This window comes from Melanostigma gelatinosum, assembly GCF_949748355.1.
Source record: "Melanostigma gelatinosum genome assembly, chromosome: 17".
NCBI lineage: Eukaryota > Metazoa > Chordata > Actinopteri > Perciformes > Zoarcidae > Melanostigma > Melanostigma gelatinosum.
This window is the reverse complement of record NC_136650.1, coordinates 3,000,939-3,015,510: the sequence shown is the minus strand read 5'-3', so window position 1 is coordinate 3,015,510 and position 14,572 is coordinate 3,000,939. Positions and strand designations below refer to the sequence as shown.

At 44.2% G+C, this 14,572-nt stretch overlaps 1 protein-coding gene across 2 annotated transcripts; it reads right to left on the bottom strand.

Annotated features, from left to right (window-relative positions):
- Positions 1-1,856: 1,856 nt before the first annotated feature.
- On the bottom strand, positions 1,857-14,572 carry ppp1r10 (protein phosphatase 1, regulatory subunit 10). 2 transcript variants are annotated; one of them, XM_079288172.1, is made up of 18 exons: positions 14,268-14,572; positions 11,034-11,142; positions 10,854-10,940; positions 10,436-10,571; positions 10,291-10,342; positions 10,111-10,200; positions 9,898-10,026; positions 9,461-9,566; positions 9,231-9,334; positions 9,010-9,137; positions 7,885-8,044; positions 7,638-7,781; positions 6,562-6,808; positions 6,297-6,372; positions 5,996-6,214; positions 4,131-4,254; positions 3,638-4,045; positions 1,857-3,344 (listed from the first exon to the last, which is right to left on the bottom strand). In XM_079288172.1, exons 2-18 carry the CDS (start codon positions 11,138-11,140, stop codon positions 3,184-3,186), a joined length of 2,478 nt encoding a protein of 825 aa, XP_079144298.1. In that variant the 5' UTR covers positions 11,141-11,142; positions 14,268-14,572; the 3' UTR covers positions 1,857-3,183. The 2 variants fall into 2 exon arrangements, with proteins under 2 accessions (XP_079144298.1, XP_079144299.1); XM_079288173.1 differs by having other exon boundaries at positions 14,469-14,548.

Below are 14,572 nucleotides of genomic sequence, written 5' to 3'. Positions count from 1 at the left end.
CGCACATACACTCCTCTCCCTCTCTCTCTCTGTGTGTCTCTCATACAGTCTTTCAGGTCTTAGGGATCTTTAGAGGTCTTTCCCCCCTCCTCCACCCCCCCCCCCAACACACACACGCCATTTTTAAATAAAAGCCCCACAGAATGAATCCTAACTGAAATGCTTGTGATGAGCCTGTCATTTAATAACCGGTTTGTGTTTATCTAACATTATGATTCTGTCTCCTCTCCCCTTCTCCCCCACACCCCATTTCAAAATAAAAGCCCCAGAGAGTGAATTCTAACTGAACTGCTTGTGATGAAGCCTGTCATTTAATAACCTCTGTTTATGTGTCAACCATGATGATTATGTCTCCTCTCCCCCTCCCTCCCCCACCCAGTCCCACCCTTTCAAAATAAAAGCCTCATGGATTCACTGTATTTAAACGTTTCGCTCAAAATCAGTTTTTTTTGTTGAAATAATGAATGCTCTTACTAATACTGCGACAACTACTACTATATTATTACTACCACTACTGCTATTACTACCACTACCACTACTATTATTACTGATACAACTGCTAATACTGCTATTCCTGCTACTACCATTCAAATGCTACTCATACTTATACTGCGAATAATACTTCTACTACTACTACAACAAATATCACTACTGCTGGAATTCTTTTAAGCTACAGAAACCGTTCGAATATCAAAATGTTCAGCTCTTTCAGGAGAGGGGTGACATAACTTCATATTTGTAATCATTCAACTTTTTGAATTATTCAGCTTTTTGCAATTTTTTTAAAATTGGATATCTATTTTCAGCAATGTTTTTGAGATTCATTTCAGCTTTCAGCATTCCAACGCATTTTCAGCAGGAAATGCATTTTCTAGTTATTATTATTATCGTGGCTGTTTCGTCGCAAACGGGAGGTGCTAGGGATACTGGAAACATTTAGAAATTTTGGTAAATTTGGTCAGAATTTGCGAAAATTGCAGTCTGTGCATCTTCATGTAGGCAATATTGGCTTGATAGCGGCCCCTATTGAGTAGCCCCAACATTGGGTTTCACCTAGCTGTATGAAATTTGGATACAAAAATCCTTAAGACCTTGATAATGCGATGTAAGAGATTGTTGAAGGGCGGCGATGTGGAGGCTCTGCGAATTTTGATCCTTCGCCATGAACGAATAGACTGATGTAACTCGACTCCACATCATCAGATCTTTACCACATTTCACATGTTTGATTAGACTCCAGTCCTTCGTTTTCCACGGCAACGGCGTTCCACGAAACATCAAAAGCTTCATGAACTGGCATTATGAACTTCTTACATTTGTGTGGAACTAATTTGATGTTGATTCGATTTACCTACTAAGAGAAACAAGCCAAAATATAAATACTTTAACTTACCGTTACCAGTAGGTGGCGCTATGACTATGATTCAAAATTGGCCTGCAGATGTCTTCAGGACTGGAGTCTAATCAAGCATGTGAAATGTGGTAAAGATCTGATGATGTGGAGTCGAGTTACAGAGGACCCGATCAATACTGCTTGCAGCTTTAATTATTATTATATATACTGCTGCTGTTATTATTCTGCTGTTTAATAGTACTACTCCTGCAGTTACTACTCTCATTATATGAAACATTTATATCATATGGATTGACTATGTTGTAACGCTGTTATGTTGGTCATTCTGTACACATGACATCTATCACACTTCAACAACGTTTTTGCAGGAAACAAGAAGGCTGAGGGACAATTCAGGACAGTTCATTGAATCGTTGGTATATTTCAGTCTGGGTTTACAGATGGACAGACTTCCTCAGGAGCGTGATGCCGGCATGGCGAGAGAAGTGTTGTAGGTTAAACAAGACACAGTTACCGCCATTTCAGGGAGGAAGAGTCCAAATGACCTGCAACATGATATGACAGGCCGCATTTACAGCACTTCTCATTTGACTTCATGTTAGAATGATAATCACACAGTACACCTGAGGGGTTCAGCGCAAACGCTAACATGAGATGTGTCTGCCTGGGGGGGGTCATTCAGTCTGTCCATATAAGCATTTATAGTACACAAGGAATGAATTCTACTCATTCTATCGCCATCATCGGACCAAGATTCTCACGGAACAAATCAAATGGACAAACCCTCTTGAGCACATTCAGTTTCCCCACAGGATGAACGCAGAGATCAGCTTCTGAGCTCTCCTCCGACTAGTGTGTGTGTGTACACATAGCAACGTCCCACTTTCAAATGAAACACTTAAGCGCATTTATATTTGGACATTTATTCGATACACTGTGTACAAAAAAAACGGAAAATATGACTGTATGAATGTGTATTCTGTATTCATACACACATTTCATACTGACAAAAAATTAACCCATCTTAAAAAAGGGCCAACATTCTGATGATCGCATGAAAATAAAATAAAAAACAACCAATACATTCTCACAGTCCCACAAGAGACACAACGGTCATCGTTTTCACAGAAAACAGTCATATGGCTGACCCCCCCCCCCCCGTGTCGCCTCTGGGTTCAGACGGACTACAGAAGACACAGCAGCTCTGGACTGGGACAGGACCAAGCCATGTTTGAAGCTAATGATTGTCATGCCACACACTCTGAGCTGCTCACTAGGATGCACAGAGGGAAAGCTTACATATGGTAAGACACACGGCTGTGGCTTCTTCATCACCTCCTCACACTCAATAGCAGCTGCTGGAAGAACCCAACGTCTGAACACCATGCACCTTAAAACAAATCATGGCCGTGTTGGCCTTTTGCTTCATAAAGTGCTCCCTAAATGTTTGTGTCACTTTTCTGACTCTCCTGAAGGAGCCCAACTAAAAGGAATATGAGACATGTACACATGTACACAGGACAACAGCCACAATCAGAAGGAATTCAGTGGTGTGGAAAGCTGTCTGCTGAGTAGGAGACGTCCGTTTGGTCGACCGTATTAATGGAGTGGAAAGAGACGGATGAGACAGCAGCTAGCTGCAGCAGCTCAGACATAGTGGTTCAGTGTCACTGTTTAAAATGATCCCAATAAAAACACACAGTGGCATCAGTGATCGTGTCCCAGCCTCTATCTCCTCTCAGGTGAGCACATCTGGCTGCTTCAGGCCAGTCTCCAACAGTGCAACGTTAGAGCACAGCTCTGAGGTGTTCCGCTCGGCAGCAGTGCCACTAGTGTCCGTGCTGTGGGTGTTGGTTGTGTTGGTTGTTTGCGGGGTGGTTGGGGGGCAGCGGGGGTCCGTTTACACCCGGGTGGTAGAAAGCACAGTTACTCTCGTACCGGCAGCTTCCCTTCATCATGAAGTGACGACACACGGGCCTCTTGGACATGTCTGACAGGAGGAGACACAGCAGTGTTACAATCACACCAAACACAGTTTCTCCTCTCACCTTTTACATTGAATAATTCAATAGTGGATTTCTGATGAATCTTCAAACATATCTAATGATGTCATCTCCCTAAAAACATCAGCGCTTCATTCTGAACAGTGATTCATTGGATTAAAGGAACAGTGGGTGGCGTTAAGGGGCATCTACTGGAGGACATGAGTGGAGCCTCTGTTGTTCTGATGGACATTAAGCTGAATATACCATGTGACTCATTTCCACCCTTTGTCCCACATACCATTCATGTTGTTGTGTCCTCCTCTGGGCCCCCCTCGTCCTCTGCCCCTGAAGCCTGGCTCTCCTCCTCCTCCCCCTCCCCCTCCTCCTCCTCCCCCTCCTCCACCTCCTCGGCCTCGTCCTCCTCGATGGAAGTGGCCCCCTCTGTGAGGCCCTCCTCTCATGGAGTCATCTCCCCAGTAGTTGCCATTGTCACCTCGGCCCTGGCCCGGCGGCGGCCCCATCATGCGCGGGCCTCCGCCACTGTTGAAAGGTGGGCCGTGGTTGTGAGGGGGTGGAGGGTGGCTGAAGCGAGGACCGCCGGGCGGGTTGTTGGGTGGGTAGCCGCCATTCATGGGCATCTGCATGTGCATGTTCATGTTGTTCATATTGTTCATGCCTGGACCGTGGCCAAGCAAACCCGGGTTGACTAGATAGAAAGACAAGCAGGTTACATAACGATGAGTAACGGGACCACCACAGGTGGACATGGTGCTACGACAGATGGAGTTTACCTGGTGGAGGTCCACCCTGGTTCTGGTTCTGGGTCTGCTGCAGAGAGCCCAGTAGTTGTTTGATCTTGTCTGAGAAGTTAGGCTGCTTGATCAAGTCTTCAGTCGACTGGTTACCAGAAGCACCCTGACAACAGACAGCTACAAATTAGCTTCACACTCCTAAAGAAAGCTAGTTTAGACTCCGCAACGATGAAAAATTATAGGCCAATATCAAACCTCCCATTTTTAAGTAAAATAATTGAAAAAGCGGTTTTCCAACAGCTGACCGACTTCTTGGCCGTAAATAACTGCTTTGATGTTTTCCAGTCAGGCTTTTGACAGCACCACAGCACTGAAACTGCTCTTGTTAAGGTTTTCAACGACATCCACTTAAACATAGACAATGGCAGAAGTTCAGTCTTAGTCTTACTAGATCTCAGTGCTGCATTCGACACGGTCGACCATGCCATACTCCTAGAAAGACTAAAAATCTGGGTGGGACTCTCTGGCACAGCACTTAACTGGTTTGAATCCTACTTGAAGGACCGAGAATACTTTGTGTCTGTGGCTGATTACACATCGGAGCTGACTAAAATGACATGTGGTGTTCCCCAAGGTTCAATACTGGGGCCTCTTCTGTTCAACATCTACATGCTTCCACTAGCTCAGATTATGGAAAGCAACAAAGTGTGTTATCATAATTATGCAGACGACACACAAATCTACATAACTATGTCACCAGGGGACTATAATCCCATACAAGGGCTGGGTAACTGCATTGAACAAATCAACAACTGGATGTGCCAGAATTTTCTTCAATTAAACAAAGATAAAACAGAAGTAATTGTTTTTGGTACCAAGGATGAACAATTGAAAATCACCGCTCAGCTTCAGTCACTGATGTTAAAACCCACAAACCAAGCCAGAAATCTAGGTGTAGTTATGGATTCAGATCTCAACCTGAACAGCCATATCAAGACAATTACAAAATCAGCCTACTATCACCTGAAGAATATATCAAGGATTAGAGGACTTATGTCTCAACAGGATTTGGAAAAACTTGTCCACGCATTTATCTTCAGCAGACTGGACTACTGTAACGGTGTGTTTACAGGTCTCTGTAAAAAGTCCGTCAGAAAGCTGCAGCTGATTCAGAACGCTGCAGCTCGAGTCCTCACTAAGACCAGGAGGGTGGATCACATCACTCCAGTTCTGAGGTCTTTGCACTGGCTTCCTGTCCAACAAAGAATTGACTTTAAAATCCTGCTGTTGGTTTACAAAGCACTGAATGGTTTAGGGCCAAAATACATCTCTGATCTGCTGCTACCTTATGAACCATCCCGACCCCTCAGGTCGTCTGGGACCGGTCTACTTTCTGTTCCCAGAGTCAGAACTAAACATGGAGAAGCAGCGTTCAGTTTTTCTGCTCCACATATCTGGAACAAAGTCCCAGAAAGCTGCAGGTCTGCTGAGACCCTCAGCTCATTTAAATCAAGATTGAAGACTTTTTTTGCTGCGGCCTTTAATTGAACCACGTTCAATTAATATATTAATCAATTTCCTGCATTTCTGCATTTTACTGCTGAATTTTATTTCTTACACTGTTTTTTAATTGTTTTTTAAATCTCATTTTCTTTTGCCTTATGTTTTGATGCTTTTACTGGTTTTATGTGAAGCACTTTGAATTACCTTGTTGTTGAAATGTGCTATACAAATAAACTTGCCTTGCCTTGCCTTACAACCAGCACAACGTTCTGAATCCACCTGCTCACATATTTCAATCTCGATAGAGACAGTTCATGAAAAACTAAATGTGAATTTGGTGAACTTTGATAAGCGAGTTTAAAATAGTAAACCAGGATCCAGAGTATCCACTAAATATGTACCATGATGGATGAGAGCAGCTCCTGTACGTTGACAGTGGGAGCCACAGGGTTGGTGACTGTGGGTGTGGCCTGCGGGCTGCGAGAGCTGTTGCTCAGGTTGCCCATGAGGTTGGCCAAGACGGGGGGCAGCTTGGAGCTCTCGGTCTGGGCCATGGCAGAGCCCTGCTGTGACGTCGTGTCCATGGGCTCCACGTAGCCGTCCTCCATGCTGGTGGAGTCCTGCAGGGACACAACGTGTTCATTAGGAGGAAGACATATTAGAGACCAAACGTGTGTGAGGGAGTGGTCCGAGTGTACTCACCTCATCCAGAGGGATGAGACGGGGGGGCATGGGTTCATACGGCTCCGGGTCTGGTTCATGTGGACTATCGGGCACACTAGTGACAAGACAAGACGGGACATTGTTAGCATACATTGCAGGCCCTCTTCCATGAAGAACTCTGAGTAGAATAAACATAGAAAGGGTCAACGGTTCAGATCCCTGATGAACGCTGTCTTCCTATAGTTTATATCTTTGATATTTTCCGACCTGCTCTAGAAGCAGCAGGCTGTGTCTGAGGTCCTACCTCTCTTTGCTGAGGAAGATCTCCTGCAGGATGCCCATCTCACGGTCTCTCTGGGTGAGTTTCTCTGTGCTGTTGGACCCGGGGATGACCAGGCTGCCGGTCAGTGTCAGGGACCTCGAGGGGGTCCAGGGGACCCTCTCTTCCATGGTGTCATGGGAGCTCCGTCGGGCCATCTCAAACGTCTGCCTGTCCATCATCAGCTCTCGTTTAGCGGCCTCACCGAAGTCCTTGATCTTGTTGACGTTGACTGTGAAATAATTATAATAATATGAGTCATAACTCAGCTCTAGTGGTGTAAAAAATCGTTGTTGATTTATGATCCCTACGGATCCCCCCCTCACGGTTCAACCCACATGTGAACTGCAAATGAATGACATAGTTTACCTTCACAGTGTGAGATACAGTTTCACCGACTATCGTTATCCACCAATGTTCAGTAAGATATGCAAGGACATCAATGTTACATTGTAAACAACCAATCCGTGCTTAGACCGGAGGAGAGCCGGTAAAGTGGCTAATGGACAACAAACCACGGTTCCTTTCAGTTCCATTGTGATGCGTTCAGGCTCTGTTCAGTGAAAATGAGTATTGGGCGAAGGTAAATGATAACCTTATCATGTGTTCACTATTACATGTAATGTAATCATCTTAAATAGATCCAGTCGTTTGAAGATGTTTTCACAGCAATATGAATAGATAGAGAACTATAACCTGTTTGCACTCGCTCTAAGCTGATTATAATACATCATTAAAACTACTGACAACAAGATTTGTTTTAATCCATGAAAATAGAGTTTGTGTTTTTATGAAGTTGTGTTTTTATGAAGAAAAACCCCCAATATAAATGACTTAACAAAGTAAAAGGATAACATTTAGAGGTTTTCCACTCTGAAGTATGTAAACCTTCAGAGTGGTTGAAATTATGTTTGGGACGGTGGCCAAAAAGTCTGGATCCTTGTAGACCAGCTGCTATAATCAAACAAAAGGATCTGTATCTGCCAATATGGATCATAGATGATCGACAATTAGTATCAACGGCACCTCTACTCAGCTCTGAGATCAGACATTGGCCTTACCTCTCTCTGTCTCATCCAGGTCAAAGTAGAAGTAGTGTTTGAGCTGCTCCTCCTCTGCCCAGTGAACTGTCTTCTTCTTCTTGCCTTTCTTGGTCAAGCTCTCTTCTTCTCCTCGTGGTTCTGCCAGAGCGTTAGGCTTCTCACCTACAAACAACACAAACAAAGAGAAAGGAGGATGTCATTTTCAAGAGACAGAAAATAGAATATCAAAGACGTTCATGAAGCTTATCATCATCAAGGACCTTACCGTTGTCCGAGACCTCAGCCTCCTCAGAGGGAACGGGTGTCCCAGGCTGCTCGGGCTCCAGGTTTTCATCAGCAGGAGTGATGGAAGCAGCTGTTTCTGGAGATGACGGTTTAGTAGGAGATGAAGAATATGCAGAGGGTTTGCTGTCAAATGGACTCCCCTGAGGACAAAAAAAGGAAAAAGAATGACACAAGTTTTGGACATTATTTTGCGTGTAAAAAGACAAAGATGTTGACAGCTAAAAGTTCTTGGAAAGTCTGACTCGGCTATTTGCTCACTTATCTCCACCAGCTATTTACCCCAGAGACTGGAAATGATTACGCAGCAGAATACCCTTATTTTCAGAGGAAAACGTCTCCGCCAATATAGAGGGTTAAATCACGCACAGACTGAGTCCAACCAAGAAACTGGGAAGGACCACGTCGGCCATTAAAAAGACACCTCACAGTAAGGGCTCAGTCAGGTCATTGTGTGTCATTATCTGCTTTATTTTTCTTCAGTTACTGTATTGTTGAAACTGTGACTTTATCATTTAAAAAGACCAGAACCGCCGGTTTCTGTGTGATAAGTTAACAGCTTCTGCAGTGAGGATCTGCCTTGCTTGGAGTGAAACTACCCCCCCCCCACATGCTCTCTCATTACAGGTTGTTTGTTCAGTTTAGATAGCGTGCTTATGAATATTGACATTAATAATTATATTTATGTCAATAATTTAGTTTTTCATATTTGCTGATAACTTAAACACGCTCCTTTTCGTTCCCAACAGCGGACAGTTCAGCAAAGTCTATTCAAACAACAGCAATCACAGAAGTCGTACGTCTGCCTCTGTTCTGGCAGAAGAGGGCAGTATCCTCCACTTTCATCACACAGAACTTCCACACCACACTGAATGACCATTTCAGAGTTTAGACCCATGCATACAAGTATTTATCTGGTTTTAAAGTGAAACTGGTTTAAAGAAAAAGAAATCCAGCAGTGTTGTTGCTCCTGACGCTTTGACAAAAGGCACAGATTGTAAGGATTCTGAGGACTTGCATAAAATTAGAATTCAATTCAAATATTGGGAGGCTGTTTTGGACTGACAAGGACCATAATACATACGGTCATAATGAGATGAGTGTGTACCTTGTTAGACGTGGGGGAGACAGCCTTGGTGTTAGGGGGAGTACAAGCACTGGCTTTCTTCTTCTTGATCTTGATCCCGGGCACTGGAGCAGAGTTCAGAGCATCCAGGAACCCTGTGCACTCCATCGCTGAAGTGAGGAGACAAGAGAGCAGTGAACACCACACTCCACCACCATCTCTCTCACATGCAGTTCAGATATGATCGTGTCTTTCAAACCTACGTTGTGCTGGAATGATCTTGACTTTGATCTCTTTGGCAGAGTTAGAGGGGGTGTTCAGAGGTTTGTACTTTTTCTCCAGTGGTGGCACATCTGATGGACCAGAGCTGTGGGGGGGGAACACACAAAAGGAAAACATGTAAGTACCGTCATCAGCCACCAGAGGGCAGCACTGAGCCAGTGGCCTGAATCTACATTAGGACATTTTCCCTCAGACAGTGAGGGTCCAGTACCTTGGCCTCTTGAGGACTGGAGGCTTGATGTTGTACTTGTCGCCCAGCTGTGGGGCGGTGGGCGTCTTCTTAGCAGGGGCCACGCTGGGAGTGTCCATCTCCAATCCTACACCACACAGAACACATCCATTATTTACAGTGTGCAAAACACGGGAGTCTCAAGCAAATAGGAATAGTGAGTGTGAGAGACGACGTAAATATTTGCGTGGTGTAGTTGTTGTTGCGTTGTGCGAGTGGCCTTTTTGTTAAGGACATTAACCTCTGTGATGTGGGTGCAAAGTGTGCACAGCCCGGTTGCCTCGACTTTGATCCATGAAATCGGGTATACTAGGTATTTATGTAAATGATGCATTCAGCATTATACTGGAGCACATTTGAACATGATCAGATGTGACATTAAGGGCCAACTCCATCACCGCTCATCAGGTTCTGTTTACCTATGGAGCGAATCTTTGCGTGGCTGGGTGCATGAGCTTTAGGTTTCTCCTTCTTCTTCTCCTCATCCACACTCTTCTCCTTCACGTCCCGCACCGGAACCTTGCCCTCCTCTTTCTTCTTTTTCTTATCTGGAGGAGAGATGGAGTGTGTTACCACGTGTTGCAGGTAGGAGTCACAGGGAAACACAGGGAGACAGAATGGGGGGTGCGTACCAGCAGGAGAGCTGCCGCTGCTCGACACACTCTGGGAGCGGATTGTAGCCATCCAGCCTTCTACCAGCACAGACGCCAACTTCCTCAGCTCTAAAAGTAAAACACAAGTGCATGAGTGTGATACACACTTTCTCTTATACAATGATTTCATTGTATTCAGCAGTGGACAAGCTCACTGACCTTCGGTGTCTGCACTCTTGCTCAGCTGCTTCACCAGCTTGGCTGTGTTGTTCTGAGAGCACATAAAGGCAGAGACAGGTTAGATGCTACAGTTGGCTGTGCAGTTTACTGGAGGAGTGTTCTGGTGGATGGAGGGAGACAGTACCTGTTTGAGGTGGTCCACTTTGAGAGGCAGCTTCTGCAGTGTGAGCAGGATGAGCTGCAATAGGGGGCTGTTGTTGGTGGTTTTGGAGTAGGTGAGCCAGGAGTTGAGCATCCTGTAGCCACCAACTCTGATAAACCTGGATGAAAGAGGGAACAGTAGAGTATAATGAAGGATGCACATGATCATGGATTACACTTGCTGATCAACAAAGATGTGGAAACTTGCTAATAATTACTCAGATTATCAGAAGTGCTCATGTTCAGAGGCTGGTGCTATTCTGTGACACTATCGCTCCATTCTCTCTGATGCTGGTGGATTAACATTTGCTTTAGTGACTATTTCTCACATTTCCCTGTGTTAATATGAATTAAGAACCAGACCTGCACTATACAGCCTATGAAGTAGCAGTAAGGCCTACCTGTTGAGAACATCATGGGATTTGGTCTGCAGCAGGATGCTCAGGTACATACATCTACTGACCATCTTGGTAGAAGCTTTCATAAGGCTGCATTAAAAAGAAAAGCAGAAGTATGAAGATGAGATGGTGCAGTGGAGAAGTTAAAGGTCCAACAGTTAGGGCACAGAAATGAGTCCTCACCTGAACACCTTTGGGACTCCCTCCAGGCTGCGCAGCTCTCCATCTTTTCCCAGCAGAGCCTCCACACCCTTCAGAATCTCTCTGGGGTCCACCGGTCCTCCTGCCATATCTGAAACACACACCGCAAACAATGAGTGCACACGGCAACAGGACATTTTCTGTTATGTATTGGAAATATTTGGTCCTCAGTAAAAGGTATTCAATTGCTGTTCAGTGGGGACTGTTTGCCTGCCAGATAGCATAGGGAGCTCCACGCTTGTCTTTAGAAATGAGGACTCAACAGCTCCGATTTGTTTTGTTTCTAAAATGTCCCATCAAGGCTCAAAAGCCGCTTCACATGGGACTCACACAAACCTAAAGTATATCAGGCTGACACGGTCACAGCAGCCGGCTTCACCTCACCACTCACACCATCCAGACTCCACTGTGGATCATCTCACTCCTGACACTGGTTCCTGCAACATCAAGGTCTAAAGACTCACGCAACAACCAAATCAGGAGATCAGCAGCACAAGCTGGCCAACAAGATGTCATCAGAGGTGCCACACAGGCCATCCTCCAGAGGGACTCAGTAGCAGAGCAGCCTGAGCTACTAGCCAGTAAAGCAGCTGAATATCATCAGGCTGAGAAAGGAAAAGTAACACGTCGTCAGCTGATGATCTGGCTGACCTGCTCACACACACACTAGTCACACAGCTGTGTATCTCTGACAGGCAGCCATCCCCAGTGCAGGATGACTTCAGTGTGCTGCCTCATTCTTGAGATGTTTGGAGGCGTTCACATGACATCAGTTCAGCAGGATGCTGCCACTTACTCCTCAGTATCTCCAGAGTATCTCCTCTCTGGGATGTTTACTTGCAGGACAGACTGACAGGACGTTCATTTTGGAGTGCGAGGCAACACTAGTAATTCCACTTCAGGCTATGAGTTAAGAAACAGCAGCAACGCAGAAACAAAACTACATGTTATTAACTGAGCAACAAAATATTACAAATCAACTTGTTTTATTGACCTAACTTTTTATTTCATTGAATGGTTTCCCTAAATATATCTAAATGAACGATTGATATAAATTCAATAGCTATAACTATGATATATTTTTACAAATAAATGTATTATATTAATATGTATCAGAGACAAGAGGAAAGGTCAAAGTCTTGTTAGAACAAGAATAGCCAAAGGGATGAATTCTTAAAAGAAATGTTACTGGTAATGATGTATCACATTTTTAATGCCACATGTCTATCACAATCATTCACATAAAAATCAACTCAAACCAGAAGAATGGTAACAGAATCATCAACAGTCAATGAAAACCCTATTGTCACTTTTCATGTGGTATCTGATGAAATGGTCAAAATGCAGAAAACAACACATTAAAATGTGTCTGTATGAAGTATGAAATGCTTGAAAACAGTGGACTTAGTAAGTTAAATACTCAGTGGTGTGGACTGTTCCAGCCCGCGGTACATGAGGCCACTACCTGCCACCTACAGGCTCCTTTATGCCTACACACACCACTCTACTGTCTGGGGAGTTCCATAAGAGGCACAGCATTGTTAGTGCAACATCACATGACAACGGTCAGAACTGTCATTAGCGTGACTGTAAAACCAAGTCATTAACGAAAGATGTTGGATGTTAGTCTACTTGCTAACTTTAAAAAGTCCAATGTGATCCAAACAAAGACAGCGGACACTAAAGCACCGGCCTTTATGAATGTCTTCACAATTACAGACTACAAGAAACTACCAAAGGACAAAAGGTCTTATGAATAACCCCTGAATGGTTATTGATGTAACACTGGGGTTGCATCTTTTAAGCATGCAAATATTGTTCCATGTTTATACACTTCATAATGGAACCGTACTAACTCAAGAGCAGAACCCACTATTCTGACGGAAGTCAATTCATTGGAAATGTCATGATGTAGGAATCAGTTAGATCTTACCCGGATAACTGTTGTAGTTGGAAGTTATATATAGTCTCAGACCTCCACAACACTGCAAATAACCCACTTCCTGTAAATGTCACAATCGTTACACAAAATCAGTGTTAATCATGGCCCTGGATCAGTGATGGAAAGAGCATTATTGGTGCATTGCCATACTGTGGTGTTACTACATATCACTGGTACATTATGGACAACAAACTAGGACTATACTCGAATGACCAAGCCTTCTAAAATAATATCATTTTCTGAAATTTTGTTTGTGAAACAGTAGACTTGACAACAAGGCAGCTCATCAAGGTGAAACTGAATGAATCAACTCATGTAAAACGGTTATATAAGGGCAGTTCGGCTGAAGCCGACATCTGTCCTATCCAGTCACTGGTCATAGCTGAGAACAGGCAGCCAGAGGGAGGAGCTGGAGCCCGCTAATCAGAGCCCTTCCTCCGTTAACCACTTCGACGACGGCCAACGAAAGCAATCCCACACGAGCAACAATGGCTCCCCGAGCAAAGACCGTGCTGCTTGATAGGAAAACAAGTCACCGAGCACAACATATCTACCGAACCATACGCGCGCGGCGGTCTGTACTTTTCTGCTTGCCAGTTTTGTAAAAACTCCCAAATGTTGCTCCGAGAACACGGCGAGCCCCCGGAGCTGTCCGACGACGAAAAGCAAACCACAAGCAGTCCGCCATGTTTGACAATCCCGACTGTTTGGGTTTCGAAAGAGCACTTCGCTCGAGTCATCCTGCAATCTTTATCCACAGATTGCCGAGTACGTGCTGCGGGCTTTCGGGAAGTCCCTGTGTTTAATTATCGACATTTCAGTATACACAGTACTTCATAAGATCTGTCCACAATCCTCAAGCTAACGCAATCTTTATGTATAGATTGCGGTGAGTGTTCGTTCCGTGAAGCAGCCCCTATAAAACGAATCTGGCAGGGAAAAGGTCCGACTTCATGAGCTGGAATTTTTTTTTTGTGCCTACGGCAATCTTTATGAATAGATTGCTTATGGATAAATTACGAATTTACTGACTATACTAACTTTTGTTTATAAAACACGCCCATTCCGTCTCACACACAAAGAAACGGAGCCTAGTGCCTCCATCCACTTTCCTGTGTGAGCTCATACTATAACGTTGTCTCAATTCAAATAGTTTGAAAAATAACGAAGCTAACTTACGGTGCCGGCTAACCAGCTACCGCTAACTAGCCTATCGTCTTCGACCATTTTTACTTTACTTCTCTCGATTCAATTTAACTTCAAAATCAACTTACTATTGACACTATAGATCCTCAGCGTCTCGGGTGTATTAGAGTGTGCTTTTCATGCACTTATATCTCTCATTTCATCTATTTTATATCGTCAACCTTCATGGTTTTAATATCAACTGAACTACTTATTATGGGTGGGGCTGAAAGCTAGCCTTTCCTTCAGGAACAAACTGGAGGCAAAAATAGTAATCAAATGTCCATTACTTGAAGAAAAAAATATGAATTTGAGTAGAGTTGTTCAAAGTCCTCGACGGGTCAGTCTTCGGCAAAGCGAATTCATACCTGCAAAACACACAAAAAACACACAT